Source organism: Juglans microcarpa x Juglans regia, chromosome 4S (assembly GCF_004785595.1).
Source record: "Juglans microcarpa x Juglans regia isolate MS1-56 chromosome 4S, Jm3101_v1.0, whole genome shotgun sequence".
NCBI lineage: Eukaryota > Viridiplantae > Streptophyta > Magnoliopsida > Fagales > Juglandaceae > Juglans > Juglans microcarpa x Juglans regia.
In genome coordinates this window covers 16,561,962-16,586,657 of record NC_054601.1, presented here as the reverse complement: position 1 = coordinate 16,586,657, position 24,696 = coordinate 16,561,962, and the positions used below count along the sequence as shown (strand labels likewise).

The following is a 24,696-nucleotide window of genomic DNA, read 5'->3' as shown; positions in this document are numbered from 1 at the left end:
ATATATTTATGTACATGACCTTATGACTGGCTCAGAGCATTAATATTGGATTCATCATTTTTATCCTTAAAATTTGATGAAAAATACATATTTTTCATAAATTCAAAATTTCCTTATCCATAACTCCACATTAGATTAACTATTGAATTCATAAAAATAATAATATAATATATATTTTTTAATAATAATATTTTTAATTTATTCTTTTTATATTTTACAATTACACTAATTATATATTAATTAATAATTTAATTTGATAGTTGAATTATTGTTTCTCAATTTAAATATATTGTAACTCAAATTTGGAAAATAATAATTTAAGTAAATAAAATAATAATTATAGAGTATAAATAATGAGTCTTCAAATTTAAAGATAAATTAAAATACACTATAGTTTAAAGTTTCAAATTTTAATATTTAATAAATCTAATGTAATGATTTTAAATATAAATTTATCAAATTTTAAAGATTGAATTTATTTGATTAACACCAATGATCTCACAGTTTCTACAACCCGGAAGCTGCCAGAGCCCCCCCGAATCTCTCTCTGTGTCTGTCTCTCTCTTTCCGTCATTGCTTTCTTGAAGCCGGATCAGCTGCAAAGACATAAGAGACAGAAAATTCACGCATTCCAATGCATACAACAGGTTTATCTTGCTTACAACTTCGATCTTGCTTAAACAGAAGCATTTCCAGGTTCTAAACAATCCTCAACTACTTCCTCAATTTCTACACGCCTCTCTCTCTTTCTCGTCCTTTCACCTAGAAACCCATTATTTTCTGCACTCAATTTGACCCGGTGAGAACAATACGAAAGAAATATATTTCCGGAGTCTTTGACAAACGACCAAATTCATCCAAAACAACCCAACAATCTTCCCCAGTACCATTACAACCCCAACATCTCATAAAACTCTCTCTCTCCCAAAATATATTTCTCCTCTCTAAATCAGTAATCCTTCTATCGCATACACATTAGATATTAGAGATGTCGTCATGCCCTTCAAACTCTATTGTTTTCAATGACAGCCTCTGTGCGTGTCCTCCCGGTCAGCTCCTGAATCGAACCGCCAAAAATTGCATCCTCTTCGTGGCCGATTCCACCATTGTCACCGACTCCGGCGTTGAGTACTCCATTGGCTTCCCGGCGAGATTCTTCGACTTCGACTCCATCAGGAAGTTCACTCAGTCCCAGGCTGTTTTCCTCGAGGCCACACTGGTCATGCTGCTCTCCTGGCTCTGCTTCTGCTTCTTCATGCGGTGCATGAAGCTTGGGGATGGCAGAACCGTCTGGTTCAAGATTAGGTGGTGGATTAGCAGACTGGACATTTGCTTTTCCACTAGGCATTGGCTGGTAATACTCGAACCCCGACCCCCGAAAAAAAAGGGATATTTCGTTTTCCGTATCCATAGGTAGGATAGGTCATTCTAATCAAAACGCTATATGGGTTATCGAATTTACTTCGTTCTGATGACAAATCGAGGTGGTCGTTTAGTGCGTAGCTATTAGGCAAGGAGTTTTTCCTTGGGTAATTTAATGGAAAATTCAACCAGTTCAATTGCCCCAAGACTGTGAATGCGGAGTTTTGAATCTAAAACCCCCAGTTTGTATAGCTTGCTTTTGGACCACTACGCCATTAGTTATGTTGCTTTCAATAGAGATAAAAGAACTTTGAATTTTTCTCTATGTTACTACTTACAAAAATTTCTTTTTCTCTATGTCACGGATTGTAAGAAATATGCTAGAAGTATTACCTACTTTACCTTGTTTTGCTATCAAGTTTTGGCCTTATGAATCTTTATGTCAAGCATCTCATACAATATCAATTACAGTGAAGATGTGTAGGGTCAACCTTTTGGCTAGTTCGGAACGTCTCACGAATTACTAATGCAGTGTAGGAGATTCGTGTCAGGTTTTTACTAGAATTATTTGTGAAAGGCGTGGTCCTAAGTTTTAATCATATGATGAATGTGGTCGTACTAAATAATTTTGCCTTAAATCAAGGGGGATTATCTTCATCTCTGGGTAGGGCTTGCACATGCCGAGTACTTTATGGGTTAGATTAATATTTGGTTTTGTGATGATCAAATGATTTGTTCCCACTTATCAAAATAGAAGTTTCCTATTTCTTTTTCGGTTTTGTGGTTGAAAGCTTTATAGGTTGAATATGATATGTCATCCACATTATTGAGATATGCGATATGTTGTTGTATTTAGTGATTTGGAACTATGTTTCTGAAGAAAAATTTAAAATTCTCCTGGTCCCCGCTCTTTGTAAATCTGTATAAAGAATAGTTAGCTTGATTGATGGTATTCTTGCATATACTTCATATAGTTAAGCTTGATTAATGATAAGTTGTTGGCTTATTACTGGATCACCATGGATTGTCCAAGAGTATAAATAGAGACAAAAACAAAATGAGAGGATCCCAATCCATAATTTAAGGGCTAAATAAATTTTGATTGTATGTTGCAGTGCTGCTATTCCTTTCAAGATGTCTAAAAGTTTGACTATTTTGGAAACCTTAATCACTGCAAAGGTTCCACCCAGGGTTGATTTAATCATTTTCTCTTTTGCATCTTTATGATACATCTTGATTCTTGATATAATATGACAATGTTTTGACTGGTTCAAGGTTTTCTTACAGAATGACCAGAAGGTAGTTGTGAAGCGGAAGACAGAACTCGGTGGAATGTTTTCAATAGCAAGTTGGATAGTCTTCATTGGTTTGTTCGCTGCGTGAGTATTGATGTTATCCATCTTTAAACTAACAACTACAATTTGTTGATGTGAATCCGATCTATTTATTAAAAATGTCATTTTTATATTGCCCTGTCTGTCACATGATTTGAGATTGACTTGGCTTTTCAGTTCCTTCTCAGGTTGCTCTACCAAATAATATCAAAGAGATCTGTTGAGGTGCACAATATCAGAGCAACAAATGCACCTGACTTAGCCTCCTTTGTCAATGACATGGAATTTAATATCACCACTCTTTCTAGTATGAGCTGTTCTCAGTTACGTAATCTTGATACTTTGGTTATGGGGAATCCTGGCTCTTTCGACCAAAGATTTGCTTCTCTCTCAGAATTTGCAAATTACTCGTGTCATAACACAAGTCAGGGGCCAACTATAACTATTAGGTGTAGCAGTTGCAAATTCATCCAAGACAATTTGTACCTATCTTGGCACTTCATTGATCTTCCCAATAATCCTGCAACTGCTGTTGGATTCCGGTTCAACCTTACTGCTAGGAATCAAAATAACAAGAAACATGTGAGCTTTGTATGTGGGACAGTAAAAAATGGAAGCAGTGTTGATGATAAACCAGTAACATTCAGAGGGAGGGTTTCAAACATTTTGAAATTCAATTTATTTCCGCGGATTTACCATAATCTACATGATCTGAGGCTCATGCAGCCTCTATTTCGTGAATTTCTCCCTGGTTCATCATTTCATGAAACTAGTCTGCTCCATGCCTCGCTTCAAAACTCCAATGATGGGCTAATCAACATCACATTGTCTATAAACCTTCTCTCTGCCTATATTGTTGAGATCAGCAATCAAAATATGGGGGGTCCAGGTAAGTAACATGCTTCATTTTGTATATATGGTCTATCCATTGTGCACGTCCTGTCTACAATATGCTACTCAAGCTTTATGCCCATGTGTTGTACTCCAACTCTTGCAATTTTCCCATAGTTATGCTTTATATTGGTTTTGTTATAACCATTATGAAGGTTTTTGCAACACCATTATCACCACTCTTTTACTAATGGAAACTTTTTGTTTGTACTGTGGGTGAATGAAGTGAATATTGTCTTGTTTATCACAATGTTCTTTTACTTGATTTGCTAAATGACTGTCCGGGACTTATCTGTATCCAATTTTTTAAGTAATAAGAATCTCATTATAAGCACGAAAGGTGCAATCCAAGTGCAACAAGATGTGTACAAGTGACCTAGCTAGAAATACAGAAGGAAAAGGATGCTAGAAGACCATGGAAACTAATCCCAAGAAAATCTATGGAAGCTGTCCAAAGGATGAGTGTGTTGAAAAAGAATGTCATGATCTCCTACATTGTCTTTTTGAAGTCCTCAAAGTTTCTGTCATTCCTTTCCCTCCAAATACACCAAATAAGGCATGTAAGAACCATTGTCCATACTCCTAAATTTTATGAGCTACCACCTAATCCTCTCCATGAATGAAAAAGGCTGACATTGCTTCTAGGCATTATCGATGCCAAACCAACTCCATTCAAGACATGATTCCAACTCAGCACTAGCCACCTTAAAGTGTAGTAGAGAGGTGATCCATAGACTCTCTACTCTTACACATACAACACCATTCCATTATAACAATGTGTCCTTTCTTTAGATTTATCCATGGTGAGAATTTTCCCTAGAGATGCTGTCCAAGTGAAAAACGCTGCTCTTGAAGGCACCTTAGTTTGCCATGAGGAACAAGGACATTGTAGAGAGAACAAATGTTGAAATTTCTTCTCTTGCAAGGGGCCAAAGCAACATATCTTCACCTCTTATTTTCATACTAGTCTACCATATTGTAGGCATTATCCATGCCAAATCGACTCAGTTGAAGACATCATACCAACATAGCACTAGCCACCTTACACTTGCCTTGTTCCTATTTAGCACATCTGGCACTTAACAATGTAGTAGAAAGGTGATCCGGAGACTCTCCACTCTTTTACACATAGAAACCACTCCATTATAACAATGTGCCCTTTCTTTAGATTTATCCACGGTGAGAATCTTCCCTAGAGATGCCGTCCAAGAGAAAAACAACCACTCCATTATAACAATGTGTCCTTTCCTTAGATTTATCCATGGTGAGAATCTTTCCTAGAGATGTCATCCAAGAGATAAACATAGTTCTTGACAACACCTCCATTTTCCATGAGGAGGCAAGGTATTATAGAGAGAATGAATGTGGAAATTTCTTCTTTTCGAAGGGGCTAAAGCAACATATCTTTGCCTCTTGTTTTCATACAAGTCTTTTTTTTTTTTTTTTTATATGTCGGTGAATCTCTCCAAGGCAGGCCCTGTGTACCGCACTCTCGAAAGTTTCCCTGCACAGAACTGGTTAAATCACTGGCTTTTCACCAGGGGGTGTGGCCTCAAAGGATTGTTTGCACCCATGAGGTGTTGAACCTTGGATCTTGAAGGGAGTGATACCCCAAGACCAAGGCCTTCACTACTTGGGCCAACCCCTTGGGGTTTTATAGTAGTCTACTATATTCTTTTTTTTTTTTTTTTAAGTTACTAGTCTACTCTAAGGAAAAGTGTAGTTACCATGAGGAATGAGCACGTTATAGAAGAAACGGACATTGAATTTCCTCTCTTGGTTGGTAAAGACTTTGGGCTTGGAGGTATGCTCCCCTTAGGTCTAAGGTTCACATCCCCTCGGGTGCAAACAATCTCTAGGGGCCATCAGACTGTGAGATTTTCTCATTAAATTACCCAAGGTGCACTTGCAGGACTCTCATTGCCGGAGGGCCTGTGCACCCCCGGGATTAGTTGGGATGTTGTTCCTGGACACTTGGTGCTAATAAAAAAAACAAAAAAACAAAAATTTCCTGTTTTGGAAGGGGCTCTTCTCCTCTTGTTCTCATACTAGTGGAGTACAACAGATTAAAAAATGACAAAAAGACCTCAACCTTCTCAATCATGAGCCGCTCGGATAAAAAAAACATTCCTTTGAGGGGGAACCATTCGAAATCTCCAAAAAGTTAGCCAAATAAGCCTCCTTTGCACAAGCCACTTGTACACATCTAGAAAAACGTTTTTCCAGATGCCACATCATAGATCATGCTAGAATCTAATCATAGACTTGTCTCCTTCAAATCTAATATGATTAGAAAACTTTCCACAAGCTTTCCTTGTATTCTTCCATAAACCCACCCCATAAGAACCTTGGATCTCATTAGAACACCTACCACCCCATTCGCTGTATAGTGTCTATAACTACTTTCCACAAGGCCTCACTTTTATTTTGATAGTGCCAAAACCATTTCCCCTGGAGTGCGCACTTGAAATGGAGCAAGTTATTATTTTTTAAGCTCTGGCATTGTTTTGAAGTTGCTTAAGTTACAAATATATCAGTTTGTTAAAAAAATTAGGCATGGTGTCTCAATGCGGATTATTTTCTTAGATTTTCTTTGTATATCCAAAGAATGCCCAGTCCAATTATTGGAGTCGTCCATTATATATATTGTTGGGTTAAGATATTAAACTCTTTGTGCACAAGGGTCTCAAATTATAATTTGTTATGGTGAATGGGTTTTTATGCACTTACATAAGATGTATGCACTTACATGCACTTGTTAATGCATGTGGCTAGAGCATTGAGAGTGTTTGGTGTGGTGAATGCTAAGAAAGCATGGGGAATGAGTGCATACCAGTCTTGGTATGCATATGAGAGTATTTGCTCTTCAAGATGGGTTAGTTGCCCATATCATTATTCAACTTCTTTAATGGGCAGATCATTTTCTTTTTGATAAAAGCTATGACCATAGCTATTAGGTCTCTGAAGACACTGTAATTCTTCAGAACTGTGATAAAAAGGAAATGTGCACTTGGGCTATGCCAATTATATTAATACAATCGCTTACTTATTTAAAAAAAAAAAAAATCCTATATAGACCATATCTAATTTATAATGTAAACGCATGACCTTCATCGTCCCTTTTTTCAAAGGATGTTAACTCTTTAAGATGCACCCATGGAGTTCCTTTCCAAGCAAAGTGTATTTAGATTCGTGCTTTAAGCCACCCAGTTGTCTGCTTATGCTAACTTTCCAAGGTCAGGCATTTCACTCGTTTTAATCATTCTCCAGAAATTTGTTATGTTTCTGTCCTTTACTCATCTCAGTCCTATGTAAGATGGATTTTTTCATTTCTGTTTCCAATTCTAGATATTTGAGTGTTTCCATTTTAACCTTGTAGTGGTTGGTCTTTAGCAATATCTGCGTTGTGTTTCGTTGCTCTATGAAATTGGCAGACCACCTGTTCTTTCGATTTCTCCTTTTTTTCTTTGTGCTGAAATTTTTTTCTCTTGGATTAAGTTTTTTGGAGAGTATGATTTCTACGGGCTAGTTTTCTTGACAAATGACCTTAAAAAAGTTTTATTTTTTTTAAACTTCCTTTCATTTATATCAATAAATGGATTGTCGAGAAGAACCATTTTATGAGACAAGTTCAGTCTGCTAAAGTATGGCCTGTGCTGATGTTTTGGGAAGAAAATCTCAGAATGAGGTAGATCAAATTTCCTCACTATCATGGAAAGCAATAACTCACTTGTTTAAGTGTGTTTCCTTACTGGATTTCTTTCTAGGTTTTCTAGGGAAATGCAGTTTAAAGAGTGAGAATTTAGGGTGTTTCCCTAGGCTACTTGACTCCTCGTGTCTCTCTCTTCTGTGTTAGTTAAGTATGCACTACATCACAATGGGGTGGAGACGGTAGGTGCCCCCCTTTTTTTTTTGTGGGGGGGGGGGGGGGGGGGGGGGGGGGGGGAGGGCAGCTGTTGGAGTCAGTTTTAATGTGGCTGTATGATTTCTAGGACCTAGAGGAGTCGCTCGTTGCTTGAAATGGGCTACAAAAGGTGGTGCTTAAGCTAATGCAACAGGTAGTATTAGTGTATTGAGCTCTAGCTCTGGACTGGCAGCTATAACATCAAGAGATTAGATTTGTGGATCGTTGAATATATCTACACTAACAGCAATGGATGTGCAGACTTACTACAAAGTTGGGAGCACACTCACAAAAGACTTCAGTTAGATGATTGCTGACTGGGACAGAATGCTCCCTCATTTGCAGATGTAATAGGGATTGCTTTTCCCTCTAATGTTGCTTGCTACTTTCTAGGAGAGAGACTAGTCAAACTGCTTCGTTAATTAAGCTGTTTCAGTTGAGCCTATGTCACTCTCATCTGTCCGTTTCCTTTCTGCTAATTTGAATGAAGCTCCTTTTTATAGTAAAATAGAAGCTAAACAAACTAGCAATATGCTTTATTTTTGTATCTTTTTGTTTTATTTCTTACATTCAAAAGATTCAGCGGTAAATTGGGCAGTTAGTCAGAGTGACCTGATTACGGCTACCTTCATATTTTCTTTTATTAATAAGCATAATGTTTTGTGGATCAAAAAGCACCAATGAATAATTTTTTTATGCATCTATGCTCCTAGAACTCTTAGTTTCTGTATTCTACTTTGCTAAAATGTATGGTTTATTGTTTAAATTACTTTCATTTCCAATAATCTAATTTTATCTTGTTTGTTTGATTTGTAGTAAGCTTCCTCGCAGATCTTGGTGGTCTATATTGCATCAGCTTTGGCATTTTTTTCTATCTTTTGGTGCAAGTATGACTTTTGCTCGTCTCAAAGCTTGCTTTCCTTCTTAAGTCTGTTCCCAGGATATATTATCAAAATACATGAATTAGAAGAAATAACCCTTATGCCCTAGATTGAAGCTCCAGCAAAGTGGTTCATATTAAATAGCCATATACAATACAAATAAACTTTGTTGTGGGCCCTCCTTTTGTGTTTGCTAGTGTGCACACTTAAGTGTGGAGTACGAAGTAGAAATGCGGTGCTGCTTGAGTAGCATTGTTAAAATAAGTTCTTTTTATTGCTCGGGCATGTTGGATGGTTGTTTAAGACGGATGCGGCAAAGGTGGCTGTGTTGCAGAATAATCTTGATTACTTGTTGGCAGGGGCGTAAATTTGGAAGCATTGTATATTATTATAATAGGTTATAAGGAAATTAAAATCTCAACAAGGTGATAGTGATTAGGGATTTTGAAACAGAAGGTTGTTGATTTTAATTGTTATATCTAAAACAGTATAATCTTGATCCTTTCTTGTAATTAGGTTTTTCTCTTGTATACTTCCTGTTTACTTGAACTTTGCCTAATTATGTGGATTAATAACTTCTTCTTACTTATCAAAAAAGAAAAATCTTGATCTTTTTTGCAGTACATAAAACATATTGCTGTCATTTTGTGATCATGAACAGTAATGAAGTACTAGAGCCTAGTTTGAAAAAGTAATTATATCCAATAGGTTGTATCGGATCTCTACTACTAGTTGACTTCTAATTATTTCAATGTTTCACACTTTCGAGTTTCGATTCTATGATATAAAATGTTTGCTTTGTATTTCATATACGATTGCTTTTCTATTACTAATCAAGAAAATCTTTTCTGATTTGTAGTTCGAGTACAGGATAAAAAGACTCCGTAATGAAGACAGCATTTTGCGTAAGATTAGAAATCGGCGAAAGGCTCAAGACCGCTGGAATAAAGTAATGCTTATCCTGAGGACATAGCTTTTCCTCAAGGTTTTAAATTTGTTTCGGCTGTCTTATTTTAAGTGACTTATATGCTTTCTGATTTTTACCAGTTGAGGAAATATGTAATGTACACTTGGGGCCGTGGTACATTGGACTACAATAGTCCTAAAGAGAAATCAAGTTGTGGTGGTGTTATGGTTCAATTAGCTCGCAGAAACCGATCGTCACTCAAGCATAGCCAACCAAAAAAATGGGATTCTATCACTTTCAACAATAAACATAGCTTGCCTAGTGAGGTGATGCTTTATTATTTTCTTTTAAAAGTCAGATTAATTTACTTTCTAAAGTGAGGTTGATTCTATTGCCTCTTTTATGGCTATATTTTTTTACATTCCTTGGCCTTATTTATGGCTAAGACTTTGAAGTAGTTTGACTTAGGGTTCAGTTCCCGGGCATGCTTGGGTAATGAGATGAGATGAGATGAGATGAGAATTCTATGAATAACAGTGAAATGGTTTGAGTGAAGATGTTTTATTGGGTTTTGAGAAATGAGAGAGAAAAAGTTGAATAAAAATATTATAATTTAAAAAATTGTTGGAATATAACTTTTTTTAATATTATTTTTATTTTGAAATTTGAAAATGTTGTAATTTTTTTTTTTTTTTTAATGTTTTGTTTGGAAATTTGGGAAATTTGTAATGATTAGTTAATGATTAGATGAAAAAATTGAATATTTGAAATTGAAAATTGTTTTTTGTTTGAGTGATGTTAGGGAAGGAAATCATGAGAAGGTTTGAGATGAGATGAGATTTTCTCAACTCATCTCAAATCCCAAACATGGTCATGGTAGTTGCAGTTTTAGGCTATAAATTATTTCCAATTGGTTACCCGATAATAATAGGCATGAATGCAAGGTGGAACTGTCGATACTGAATTAAATGTTTTATGGTCAAGCAATTTTTGATACGACAATTTTGTTTATATGTTAGTTGTGTGTGACTCTATACTCTTTGCATGTTAATATATTTGGTGCTTATTTGTTCTTAGAGTTTTGATTGTGGTGAAACTTTATCAATATGAGGTATATCTTCTAATGCTTATTTTCTCCAGCCTGTAAAACGTGAAGTTCTCGGCTCCACAAATGTTGTGAAACAACATTCTGTCGGTTCAAGTGAGGGAGTTTCCTCCGAGGCTCAAGCATTTTTGGTTGCAGATGATATCATTACCCCACCACCTATACTAGGTAAGAGCAGTGTCATATGTCTCTCTATGCTATATAGCAGTGTATAATTTAACTAAAGATGCACAAAATACTCCCACATTGAACTAACGAAATATCTTACTAATTTAACTTTCAGCTACCTTCAGCGATGGCTACTGTAGCTCAGCTAAATCCATTGTGTAACATTTTTTTATTTTTTTAGTACTTGTACTTCAATGGTTTAGCAAAATTTAATATTACAAAAAAATTAAAAAATATTTAATGGCTTAGTGAAATTTATAAATAATCCATTGTTGGATGTATACGAACTAGATTATGTAAAATAGCCAAGATGTCTTTTCGAGCTAAATTTTAACCCAAAAATTACATAATCGGATGCCAATGCTCTAACAACTAATTATTATAATTTTGTCTTTGCATGTTTTACCATTGAAAAAGAAATTATTATACACTGATATAGTATGTACGGATGTACCCCTTTGTAGATTTAAGCTATTTCTCTTTGAAAAAGAATTTTACCAGTGCGAGGAACAACTTATATACGTTCAGTTGAAAACTCAATTCAACCAGACCTAATTGAAAACTAAATTGACATTAGTTATTCCGAGATTTTGCTTAAATCATATGAACCACTCAATATTTTTCATAAATTATTCCTTATAAAATATGGGCTTCACTGTTGAACATAAGATAGTACTCACACAAATAGTCGGGGGTGAATCAATCTCTTTGTGAACTGAATATCTGTGAATGCTCACTGCATCAAGCTTTCTTTAGGTTGATATCACTGATATTTAAATTCAATAGGGACATATGCAAAACGTGGATATGCTTGATAAAGCTTCAGTCACTGCTACAAGACTGCATAAACCCTGAATATAGAAGTTGTAAATTTATGCAACTAATGGAAATTAGATTGTAAGTTGGGTTCAGGTGTTTTATAGACTACAAGATACTGTGAATGTAACACTCCCTTTCCATTGGGTTTTGAAAGCTACTCATACATAGCTTTGTACCAGATAAGAGATTTAACACCAGAATAATAAAAAAAAGAAAAGAAAACTTTACCTCATTTTATTGACATAATAAAATTTAAAGCATAACATGAACTGTGTTGATAACTGAAAATTACAATAACCTCATAATAATTCAGAATTAATCCTGTATCGTCATCTAAGTTTGGAGTCTCATCTAATTCTTGCCTGCTTTCTCATCAATATCATCCTCATCACCTGAACATTTACATAAACGCATACAAAAGTGAGTCGAAGAATTGGTATATAATAAATCATAAAGTAAACGACTAAACAAACATATCACATATCCGATAAGTAGTAAACAATGACTAAACAAACAACATATCCATCATATCTAACAATGAATAGACAACCAACATGTTCGTTGCATAACATTAAACATGTCTTTCACTTGCTTTATGGCCAACACATCAAGCTTTGCATGCACTCATTCCATACAAAGTTCATAAGGCAAGATCAAATAAAAACTGAATGAATGTTAAGGCATTAAAAGATGGCCCAAAGAGATGCAAGGCACCAACACAAAGTTATAGGTAGATGTGCAACCCACATGGAAGTCCAAATAAAGGTGGTGATGTCTGAGCCAACATGACATTAATTGAAATTCACAAGCACTTCGCATGTTATCATATTTTTGGTACATAAGAAGAGAGGCTTTCAATGAAGGGTCATATGTAGCATAAAAATTTGACAACACTTTTCAAGCAAGAGGAGAATGTTTACCGCACATATAAGGGGTTACTTACCTCTTAGCTTCTAAGAAGGAAAGTCATGTTAGTTAGCAACCTATACAACAGCGCATCCATTCTCAATACTCATACATGCCGTAATGGTAGACATAAGGTTAGATTTCACAATCCTATGTTTTTGTTATCTCCATGATGGTGGACTGCTGGAGTTTCCAGCCACTGGAAGCAAGGGTTTTCCTCATGAAACCGTCCTGTTTAGAAGATATCTAGGGTGTTTAGGCTCATGGATTGTCTCTCCAAAATTATCAGGTTTAACTCATAAAGTGTGTGAGCTGTTATCACTAGGTTAGGGCTGACAATTATCCCTGAGTAGTGGTGGTAGTGTTGCTGTCAAATACTTGACAACAACCATGTTATTTGATACTATGCCATCATTCTCTTCTATTCACACAAGCTACATGCTGTGATGATTGTGGACATATAAACTTTGTATGCTGACATGCTATTTAGCCTTCATCATGCATTTGCTAGAAGGGAATATAGATTTAAAGGGCTATTAGGGCATTTTGTGGATTTTCAATTATGTTCAGAATTTCAGCCACTAGGTCTCATAGAATACTACAAGTTAGGAGTTCTAATGTAGGGGAACAACAAAGAGGGATTTTGTAGGGTTTGTTCTTAATTTCTCAAGTTTGTTGAGAAGGATTCTTACCCAAGACTTTCCAATCTCCCTCAATTTTCTTTATTTTTTGATACTGTTAAAACATGGACAGCAACTTATTAGGAGAGGGACAATCTTATTATTCATGGAGGAAAGTTCAAAAAGTCTAGTGAGAATTCACCTAGGGCTTCAGCAATTAGGGAGAAAATAGGGGAAAAGTTGTTGCCTTACCTTCCTTGAACCTGGACAGCCAACACAGATGGGTTTAGGGTGTACCCAATACATATTGAAGAAAGAAGAGAGAACTTTCTGGATTTTGTCTTACCTAGAGTTGCAGCAACTTTGTAAGGGTCCCCTTTAAGATTTTGGCAAGAAAAACTCGAGGAAAAAGATTCAGCAGGCAATCTTCTTTAGGTTTGGGTAGTGTGAGGAGGAGGAAGATTTCTGGGCTTATTTTCTTTAGGGTTGGCGCTACAATGATTGATTATAAAGGAATTGGAAATCTGTAGATAATAGAAAGTGGCAGCAGTTAGGGTGAGATTCGGAGCCGTTTTGCTTTGAATATGACTCTAATGGTTGTTTTAGTATGAAGAGAATTCTAATGATCAAGAGGCAGCCCTTGATGTGGGTATCTTGGAGCACGATTGGGCTCCAAGTTTCGGCATTTAGGGTTTTACCTATGCTGATGGCCTTTTTGTCCTAGGGTTTCTCATGATATCGGGTCTATGTGGAGTCAGGAAAGCTGTCCTAGTTTGTGCAGAGTCTCAGCCGTCTTGAATATATTTCGGTTTAATCAAAGGGAACGGAGTGTTGACTATTAACAGCCCTTTTTCTTGGTGGTCTCTAGGAAGTTTCCTGGTGGTCTTGGGTTTCTTGAAAAATTATGATTCCTTGCGTAACTAGAAAATCTAGGCAGCCTTTACTACAAGATGTGTCGAAGGATGCAATTTTAATAGTCTCATCAAAGATTCAAATCAATGTTCAGAAAATTAACTCACAATAATATGCAATAACTTAGGACCTGTGGGCCTAATTTCAAAAGAGTAATGTTAGATACAGTCCTAAGGTGTATAAGCCTAGCACACTCCCCTTGAAAAAAAGTGGGGTCGACTATTAAAAAAATGATTTTTTCATGTAGATCTCATATTTACTCACTTTTTTAAAAGGTGTGCACGAGGCTTGCATACCTTAGGATTGCAAATATCGTTTATCATTTCAAAATTCATCCCAACCCTAGAGATTCAAGTTCTAGGGTGTGACTGTGGAGTTACACATTGTTGGCAATTGGCTGAATGGGATGAGGGTTTCAAACTTCTTCGCCTTATGGCTTATTGAGAAAGCAAATAAAGTTTGCAGATTATTATTGAAGAAGATGGCTAATTTCCAGAATCTATTGCTTTATGGATTATGTGATGTAGCCATATCTGTGGAGTGATGCCAAAGAGCCCTAGGCCTGAATCTTAGGTTCTATGATTTTCCCGAAAACCCAATAAATCTTGACCTAGTAATTTTTTAAATGCCTAATCTTCAAAAACCACAAAATACCCAATCTTTATAAGCCCATAGGCATAGCACTGTTTTCTTTTTATTGGTAAACAAAGTTTTATTGATCGTAAGAGTAGGCAAGAGCCCAAGCATACACTGTTCACAAGACTACTCACGATACTGTTCACACAGCCTTTGTGCTACATCATCATTGTCAACTTCTACTACCACCGATAACCAAGTAGTATTGTGTCATATAGTATGCTATGCTTTGCGATAGTCACTTCTTAGGGTTGTGCAGCAGATTATTTTTTATATATAAGTAAATTATGCAGCAGGTTATGCCCTTCGGTAGTATGCTACTTGTTGCAGTATATATCTGATGGCAAATGTTGCTTGAAATTACTTGTTGGAACACTTTAAAGTGTCTAACAGAAACAGTAATCTTTATCTGTGAAGCAAGAGGGATCTTTGACTGAGGATTTTGTTTATTAACTCATGCCAATTCTTACTACCTAGTATATGTGATGTGTTACTTTTTCGTTGCAGAATTGAAGCCTAGTTCTGAAATGGATATGTCTGATGTCCACGAGAATCTCAGAAGTTTATACGAGTATAATGTCATGCTGAGGGAAAAGCTCGTGGCTACTCAAAGTTTGCTTAATGTTTTGGCCATGAAGTCTTCATCTCCTGTAACAGAGAACAAAACATAGCATTTAGCATATAGGATTCCTTGTTGCTTCCGTCACTCAAAACTCTCACCAGAAGTAGTGGAGTTTTTTCTGCAGATCACCTTTGCCTTTGGAACCTAAAAAGCTGGAGTTATCATCAAATGACCTTGGTGTATATATACCGCGAGCAGCTGTAGAGGTGAGTCTAAGTCTAACCCCTTTTTGTCATATCCAAGGCCACTGCTTAGTGAAGGACTGATCGGTGACTTTTAAAGGGAGAGGATCACTCCGCGAGGACATATCCCTTGATATGATTGTTTGGGTGGTTTTCCTTTTTACTTGGTGACATTCGCCGATGGCTGCGAAATTGATATTGTTTATTGACTACTGGTATAAAGGCATTTAATTGCAAAAACGAATATGCCCTGCAGCGTGTACCATGATTTCCAGGTTGTAGTTTTTTCAGATTTTGCTTGAACAGCAAAGAAGGAAAGTGGGGGCAGAAATAATGTGTATTGGCTTGTATGATTGTTTCCATAGACCTTAAATTTGTTGATTCTTTAAATGGGAGTATTGTCTTACTTTCTTGGGACTTTCTTTACCTAGACATACCTACAACTCAAAGAACCTGTCCGGGTGTGAGGATTCTTACCCAGCAAAAGCTGAAATCTGCTGGTCGTATGGAAATTATAACATCGGTAATGTTGTTCATGCCTTGTCCAAGACGAATAGGATCAGAGAATCTTTTTTTTTTTTTGTCTTTCTCTTGACTTGAGAAATAAGATAAGAGGTTGCGGGGGTTTAACTACAACGGTTGGGTGTGGAGATTGGCATATTGGATTCCAGTCCTGATGAGAAGGCAAGGTAAAAGAAAAATTGAAGAGCTGGTTGATCAACCTTTGAGGGGAAAGTATTTTCATGCTAAGAGAGAAGCTTCCGATCCAATATTCATTGGAATATGCTCGTTTTCTTGGTCATTCATCCTAGAAAAATTCTAGACATAAGCCTCACATTCTGCACACCCATTTAAAAACATGTCATTTTACTTTTTTACCCACGTAATGAAAATGATTCCAGACATGTTTGTAAGTAAAATAGAATAAAAAGGTAAAATGACATGTTTTTAAGTGGGTGTGTAGGGTGTGAGGCTTATGGGTAGCACTGCTCTTCATCCTAACAGGAAAGTGTCTTATAGTCTTATTCTGCTACCTTCTGTAAGTCCTCTCTTTCCATTTGTTGTGTTCTCTTGGGAGTAACAATACTGGATCTCCTACCACACTTGTATCATCTCACCTATTTTCACCATTTTAAAGATTATAATTTGACGAAGCATGTTATTATTATTATATAAAAACTAGTAGTTGGAGGGTATAGTCTTAACTTTGGTAATTGGTTTATCATATTGCGAAGAATGATGGAATTAAACAGGAAGGTTGCCACAATTTCTAGATTTTGTATTAGCAGTTATGCAAGCTATATATGATATCATGCTTGGTGAAAACTTTAGTTGGGTATTTAGATTGACATAGAAAGATTCCTTTGTCGAAATGAACAACTTAAATCCAAGAAATTAAAGAGCCCTTGGTTATCCACGCGGACATGAAAACATCATGAATTCCGACAACATTGGTATCGAACAAAAATGCTTGGGTTGATAGTAGAAGTGAAGTCGAGGGGACCCTACGAGGGAGGATAATTTGGGAAACGAGGCCCTTGGAGTTAAGGCTGTGTATGCGGACCGGATTTTTTTTGGTCTGATCCGGAACCCAATAATTCAGGTGGTTATCAGCCCAAATTGGACCTGGGGTAAGACAATATTTTACCTGCCCGAATCTGGCAACTTGTTTTGTTTTTAGAAAAACCTATTATGTTACAAAACAACTTCGTTTTGTTTATGGAAAATGATGTTGTTTTGAATTCCTGATTACTTCCCCAGCCCTACTACTACACACACACATCAGTTTATAGTTGGGGTTATTTCAATACATAGAATGACTTCTATGATTTTGTACGAAAGGTAAGAAATTGACATTTAACAATCTCCCTCCAACAAATTTTTAGATACGGATAAATTGAAGAAAACTTCAAGCAACAGATCTATTTATGTTTATGTAGAAACTTCTGTATAATGGTAATCTCTAAGGTTTCTCCTTTGTAGGTGTGTCTCATATCAGTCTTATGTAATGGAGGGGGATTTACCATAAGTTATCATTATCACAGAATGAGAATGAGGAGATTTTTATTGGTACAAAGTTTATAGGACAAATTGCATTGAGGGGAGAACTTCGTCTGATCATAAAATTGTTGACAAACGGATACTAAAATATGTCCTGAAATCTAAGGAGACAAGGGAAGGAAATGGTCTTCAAGAATCCATGTCAACAGATGATGTTAGAAGAATTTGAAGATAAACGAGGCTAGTCAAATCTAAGGAGCCATGGTCGTGTTAAGATATAAATATTTAAATCTATATCTTCCCATTTGTTTAAATTTTTAGGATACATGGTGATTTGACATGGTAACAGAATAGAGTTTCTGAGTTCGAATCCTGATTCTAACCCACACATTAAAGGAAGAGTTAAGATATAAATAATTAAGTTTTCCTATATCTATCATTTTAACCTTTTTCATAGGTCATCCCATCAACATTTATTTTTTGTGAAAGATTTTGAAGGCGAAACACAGCTTTCAAAACTTTAGCTAAGAGAAGCTTCATTTTGGATAATATTATGACTTGCCACTACATGGGGTGAATGAGGGAGTGGGGAGGTTACTAGGGGAAATAAGGATGTGGAAATAACTGAGCATGTAACTAATATGGACTTTAAAACAATCCATGTTAAGACAAAAGTCCTTGTTGATGCTGTGTTTCGTAGCTTGGACAACTCAGCAATACGTCCTCGTGTATCTGCAAGACCCAAGGAGATGAGGGCTCAAGGTGGTGTGGGACAGCTCCGATGCCTAAGTCAAAATTATTTGAATGTGTGGGAATGTAAGGAGAAAGTGTTTTTCTAGAAAAGAGGAAGCAGACCCTTTTACTTGAGCTCGTTGCGTGCTTATATACCCAGTCGAAGTGGTCCCCCCTCTGTTGCCAGTAGATCGGGCAGAGTCGTACCAAACGCTGCACCATTGGCAAGGCTCTCCTTGTCATGTCGGTCATCACCCTGTCACATCGTGCGCAGTCCGTTCCCTCTCCTTCCTACTTGTCCCCTGCGGCAGGCTAGGGATGGCGTTCCCAGTACCCTGTAGCAGGGGTGAGGGAGTGACCATTTAATGCAGCATGCGAGCTCTTTGTGTGATTGCTCCTCTGGTAATATAATGCGGTGTGACCATTGTCTGGTTGCGTGGTCTGATGGGTTGGCCCGACGAGATGACTAATGTCTCCACTGGGAGGGCCTTCCCGGGCTAGGCCCATCCATTCCCTTTCTTTGTTCCTCGTTGGGCTATTTGTTGATTTGCTTGGGCCTTGATTGGGGTGTACTCTACATGGCCCATGACAAGAAACCCACTCCCTTCTTAGTACCCTACGAATTCCTACTGGCGGTGAGAATTCAAAAGTCACTTATCATGGTTGATCGTGGACCGTTTAAGCATTGTAGCGGACTGCCCATGTCATTTAGTAATTCATGCCACGTCAAGAGGGACGTGCCCTCATTTGATCGGGAATTGGCCCGTGTTTCCTACGCATTCGACTCCCTCGTGCCCATACTTGAAGCATGCGCGGTGGTTTCTCTTCCCGCCATCATTACCCACAGCGGGAACTTCAGGATTTGTTCTTGATGTTTCCCCTTTTACTGCGCCTATCAATTCCTGGTGTTAGGAAATCCAACTATCATGTCGTTGTACTTAAACCCTCTCCTTTCATCTTCGTTCTCTTTTTACTGCTCCCTTTTCGTGATCTCTTTGCACTTTCTTGCCGTTTTCCTTTGAGTTTTCTCTCCTCTCCTTTTCCTTTCTATTCATTCTTCTCCTCGTGTTTACCTTCGATGGCCCCCAAGATCGCGTCTCATCCTAGTTCCTAGAAGGACCAAGCTGCGCACCCCGAGGGAAACGCTGTTGAGCCTGAGGGTCTTACATGTCCTACAGCTGGAAAGAAGTCATCGTTCTTCGAGGGCAGAGCTAGGAGTCGATGGCTACTCTTGCTGATCTTCGTGCGCTAAAGGGCTCCTTCAACATTCCTGACTCCGTGGTCCTGAAGGTTCTAGGGCGTCATGGCGCGGCTGTTGATGCTGATGGTTTCGCATTGAAAGTGGCTCTTTATCTCACGAATGGGTTACGACTATCGTTATACCAACCCATTCGTGATATCTTAGACTACTTGTGCTCTTGGCTTTCGCCCAGTTTCACCCAAATGCCTGGTGGCTTCTGGTCTCAAGCCGCGTGATCTACTACATGGTTTTGAGTAATGGGACTGAGGAATATCCTAACCTAACTTCCCGAGGGTTCCTGTCTACTTACAGGGTGTTGCGCCTAGAAGGGAACCTGTGTAGTTTCAAGGCTCGCAGCCAGAAGCAGATTGCCATCCTAGAGAAGCATTATTCTCACATCAAGGATTGGTCTAGACACTTATTTTTCGTATCTACCTCGGGTTAGGAGTATCCAGAGGAGAAGTCTTCCATCAGGAGTTCCTAGTTCGTGCCATCTGGGCGAAGGTTCTGGACAACAAGACCATTTCGATTGACTTGGTAGGGGGGTGGAGGCCAGGCTGGAGACCATCTTGGCATGGGTTGAGAACCATGTTGATGACACCATGACTGACGCAGTCCTAACTAATGCCAACATGCATCGCTTCCTCTCCCTACTGGTTTGCTCTTATGTATTGGGCCGGCGTTTTTTGGGAGCCCTCTACTTCCTGGAGTCTAAGAGACCTTTTAGTCCTTCTACAGCTGGCGAGAGGGGGAGGAGGTGACACTGCTGGGGAGCCTTCCAGAACTGAGCGGGAGGCCCTCCGTCGCAAGATCCCAGCCCTACGATCAAAGGTGTCGAGTAGTGGGATTGCCGCGAGCTGATCCTTTGGTCGTCCTACAGTTTCACCGGTTCCCATTCCGCCGAAGGTCCTGGTTTTGTCTGCCCAGGCAACTGACCTGATTCCCACCCCACTGGCTTCTCGTGAGGATGAGCCTGACGATGAGCAGGAAGGTCTTCAGATGGCTTTCTTTGAGGTCTTCCTCAATCCTGCCCCAAAGGGAGCTCTCGTGTTGGAGGTGCCCTTTGAAGACGCCGCCCAGTCACCCCGGTTAATTTCTACTTGGGATTAGGTCCATGCCTCCCTCGTTGCCACTTCCTCCCCGGTGACTGGGGGCCCTGGCATGAAGATAGCCTGGGCAATCCATTCGTGGTGGAGCTTAGCGATGATCGAGTCTATATTCCCTTGCCATCCTTGAGTCAATGTCACACCGCGTGTCCTTCCCTTTGTGGAGGAAACAACCCCTGAGGCCAAGGTTGTTGGTTTGGAGACGGTAAACCTAGAGGTTGAGCCCGCTGGTGATGTGTCTCCAAGGTTGCTGGAAATGGTGCCCTAGTTGAGTCTACTTTCGGGGGGGGGGGGGAAATCAGGCCGTTGTGGGAAGCGCCAGCAAAGCCGATCCTTCTTGGCCGTTCACCTTGCCGATCCCTGACCCTACTTGGCAGCTTGGTGGAGTGGGTCCATTGATCAATCATGGAGAGGGCCAGCCCAGGAGCACAGGCCTCGGCTTTGACACTGCATAGGCGAAGGCTGTCGTACCTGAGCTAAAAGATTAAGGAGTCTCTTTGTGGCGCCCCCAGCCCTCGCTTGGTATTGGATGGTGACTAAAACGCCAGGACATGTAACACATGGTTACACACCCCTTGTACATGAAAGATAACATGGAATGCACCTAAGTACACTAGCAGTATGCAATAAATTTCGTAGCGAAAAAATAATAAAAGTCAGATAATCTAAGCAATGCGATAAGCAATTGTGAAATACATGGCACCGTTACTAAACAAAATACCCCAACATTGTCAATTTCCCTTAAACATGCATCATATAAAGATATAGTATCCAAATAGTATAGAGTAATTTTAAATTCCCAAAACACGAGACCTTCTCAAAATATTGTTCCTCAAAGTTGAGACCTTAAGTCATAAGTTTTCCCACAAAATATCTTAGGTCCCCGTCCTTTCTCCTGCCCCCTTCCCTTTTTTCATTCTTTTCAAGAGGGCTCGAGCTTCACGCGCTTCTCTAAGTTTCGATCCTTATCCCGATTGTTGCACCGTTTGAATTCCTCAATAAACTAGAGTATTCTGGTAATCTCCTGATCGATGGCCTTGAGTCGCTCCAGGATGGAGGACTCAGGTCGACTCATAACCAACTTAGGCACGATCCTCTCTGGAGGAGGTGTTGTTCTCTTCTACTTGGCCATGGATGTCGTCTTCTAGACCTGTAACAACTTCTACAATTCCGGTTGGGAAATGGTGGTGGAAACTACCATAATAAGATTTTGAGAAATCTTAGCAAATAAACACGCAACATACAATAGTTAACACAAGTATACAAAAGGTATATCATGAAATGCGTGCATGGACATGTACTTGACTGGAATTTGACTTATGCATTTAACCATTTTCAAATGACTTGTAACAGAGACATTGACATTTTCAGAAAATATTTTTAACTTTCCTTTTTACGTTGATCTTAATCAGAACTTGCCTTATCAGAACATATCACAAGATTTTCATCGAGTGATCCTTATCATATCACGCGATTCACATCAAGTGATCCATAACATATGAGCTTTTATTTTTGTTCAGAGGGTGGACACATCACGGTTCCCCTTTGTATCGTGTGTTCCTGCTAGTTACTGCACCATCAATGGTCCATACACTATGATGAATGAGACATAAACAGAGTCATTTCATATTAAGTCAACAGTACTTCGTCGGGTTATATGCCTTATGCACCCACTAGCGTTAGGCACTTCCTCGCTCCGGCATTCTTTAAAAAGAATCCATTCGAGACTTGATCATAGTGCAACACATGTATGACACATGGCACTAGTGACTAGGGTTTCGGTCATGGCTTAGGGCCATTAGGCTTGGTTTTCTTTATAGGCCGAATTTATACAAGGCATTCTAGAGTTACTCCTTACTTGGCTCAACTTGCTCAATTAAAGATTCTAAGGCCTTTCCTTTAAAAAAAAAAAAAGAAAACAAAAACGAAGGCTCTTAAAATACTATGGCAACTAAAAATTAAATCTATGAACCATGCTTAGTCTAGCTCGGGTTATAACATCCTCCCCTCCTTAGAAAAAGATTACGTCCTTGAAATCGGCAAAGTAACCATCAATCAAAACATTCGTAATAAGAAATACCGGGGCTACTACCTCTTCTATTTGCGGCCGTAGACTTTTCAGACGATGATGGCGGTACTTCATCTGCCTATTCTGTTACAAAATCCTGCGAAAAGTAAAATATTGCATCCAGATTGTAGTCGAAATACATATTCACCCACATCTCGTTCAATCTATGCTCTATTTCAAACTCCGTATCCTCAATAGGTTGACCTTTTTCATAGAAATGAATACGGTTCATAGATGTATCCGAGGTCTCATGTGTACGATGATGCTCAAATTTCCCCATCTGTCCTAATTGTGCTGCCAGCATCTGTTGCCTTCTCCTGAGGCAATCTCTGTGATGATGTTCTCTACATTCTCTCAATTGTGCCACTAAAGACACAGACATATTCAAATTTGTCTACCCACGTATGTCTGTGGATGATATGCACTACTAAATTTCAGACGAGTGCCCAACATCTTTTGTAAGCTCTGCCAAAAGTGCGGAGTAAAACGGGTGTCTCGGTCTGACACTAATGCCAACGATTGTTTTGAAAATACAAAAACAGACTAAAGGTTCTAAAATGTGGTTTCGAACCCCCTTTTTCTCATGTGCCACCTCTCCTTTTATCCCACTTTTCCATCATCTCCTTCATTCTCTATCTTCTATCTGTTTCTCTTCGATTCACAATTCTACCCTTTAGAGGATGAGATCCTTCTCGATACTTCTTGTTGTAGTGAGGAGAAGCTGCAACAGAGTCCTTACATGGATTTTGAGCTCGAGGTTGGGCCAAAAGTTTGATGAGCCTCTTGGGCTTAACTTATGGGACTAGGCCTTTCCACCTGTAGATCAAACAAGAACCATTTAGCCCATCAACAACTAGGTAAATAATGGATTTATTCTTCTAAACTTGTAAATCCAAAGGTCAAGGCTTTTGTCTTAAAAACTCGCTTTTGGAACAATTCAGACTCAATTTACTCTTTTGTATGCAGATATTTTAAAATATCTTGACAATCACTTGGCATTGATGCTCCTCCAGGCGTACTCTATGGACAATCCCGGATCATATGGCCAATTTGACCACACCTGAAACACGCTCTTGTGGCGAAACGACATTCTCCACTGTGCGTTTTCCCGCATCGGTGACATAGTGGTGGAGTGACAGGTACTGTGTTCCCGACTACTACGCCTTTTCCCTTGTTCAGGGTTACAGGGGCCTTCTATTTTCCCGCACTACCTCCTAGTGAGTAAGGCAATCCTCTCTTCCTATCCACTTGAGCTTGTGCAATTATTCTCCGTCGCTCCGCCTCTGCTATCGAAGCTACATTGACCAATTCTTGGAAATTTTCTATCCGTAGACATGCTACTTGGTTTCAGATACGGGGTTGCCAACCATCCTGGAACTTCCTCACCTGCATTTTCTCTGTATTGATCGGATGAAGTGCAAATCTCCCCATCTCCATAAAATGAGCAGCATATTGATCGACCGTCATATTGGAGAAACCCCGCTTGTATAGGATCCTATCAACCAACTTGAATTGTGCCGCCCTATTCCTGACTTTTCATTCTTTTTCTTTGTCACTCGGCACTTCCCCGATGTTGAGGTACTTTATTATGTCCAAGGTGCACTCGGGCTGCTCAGTGTTGACCGCCAAGATCTCTGTGCCAATGGTCGAGAAGTCAATTGTCATAGCTACGGTATGCTCAGGCAGGTGCAGGTCTTCTTGTCCTGAGGTGCCTCATGCTAGCCGGTCCACCTTTTGGTTCTCCTCCCTCGATATTTACTAGATGCAAAAATAGTGAAAGAAGTCATGCTCTTCCTCCACCCATTGAAGGTACTTTTTCAACTTCTCACCTTTCGTGGCAAACTCTCCCCGTACTTGACTAATGGCTACCTAGGAGTTAGCTTTGACTTTGACTTCGGTTGCTCCCAACAACCTGGCTATTGAAATTCTCGCTAGAGCCTGATTGTGTAGTTGTGTTCTTCGTTGGATTCGATGATGATGTGCACTCCCACACCCCTTCTAGCTTGGCAAGATGAACCATCGACGAAGACCTACCAGGGCTTTCCTTGAGGTGTAGTCGACATCTCCTTTAGGAAATCAGCGTACTCGGCCATGAAGTCTGCAACACTTGCCCCTTAATCACTATGCAAGGGAGGTACTTTATGTCAAACTCGCTTAATTCGATGGCCCAGTTCATCAGGCGGCTTGAGGTGTTAGGTTTCTGCAGGATTTTCTTAAGGGGAGTGTCGATGAACACCTTCATCGGGTGGGCTTGGAAGTACAATCTTAATCTCCTAACGGAAACCACTAACACGAATGCC

General features: G+C 38.9%; 1 protein-coding gene across 2 annotated transcripts; it reads left to right on the top strand.

Annotated features, from left to right (window-relative positions):
* The first annotated feature begins 504 nt into the window (after positions 1–504).
* LOC121262267 lies at positions 505–15,655 on the top strand. Of its 2 annotated transcripts, XM_041164666.1 has the most exons (9): positions 505–647; positions 1,030–1,354; positions 2,650–2,741; positions 2,885–3,585; positions 8,308–8,378; positions 9,232–9,321; positions 9,420–9,605; positions 10,420–10,552; positions 14,953–15,655. In XM_041164666.1, exons 2-9 carry the CDS (start codon positions 1,223–1,225, stop codon positions 15,114–15,116), a joined length of 1,569 nt encoding a protein of 522 aa, XP_041020600.1. In that variant the 5' UTR covers positions 505–647; positions 1,030–1,222; the 3' UTR covers positions 15,117–15,655. The 2 variants fall into 2 exon arrangements, with proteins under 2 accessions (XP_041020600.1, XP_041020599.1); XM_041164665.1 differs by lacking the exon at positions 505–647 and having other exon boundaries at positions 682–1,354.
* Positions 15,656–24,696: the final 9,041 nt, after the last annotated feature.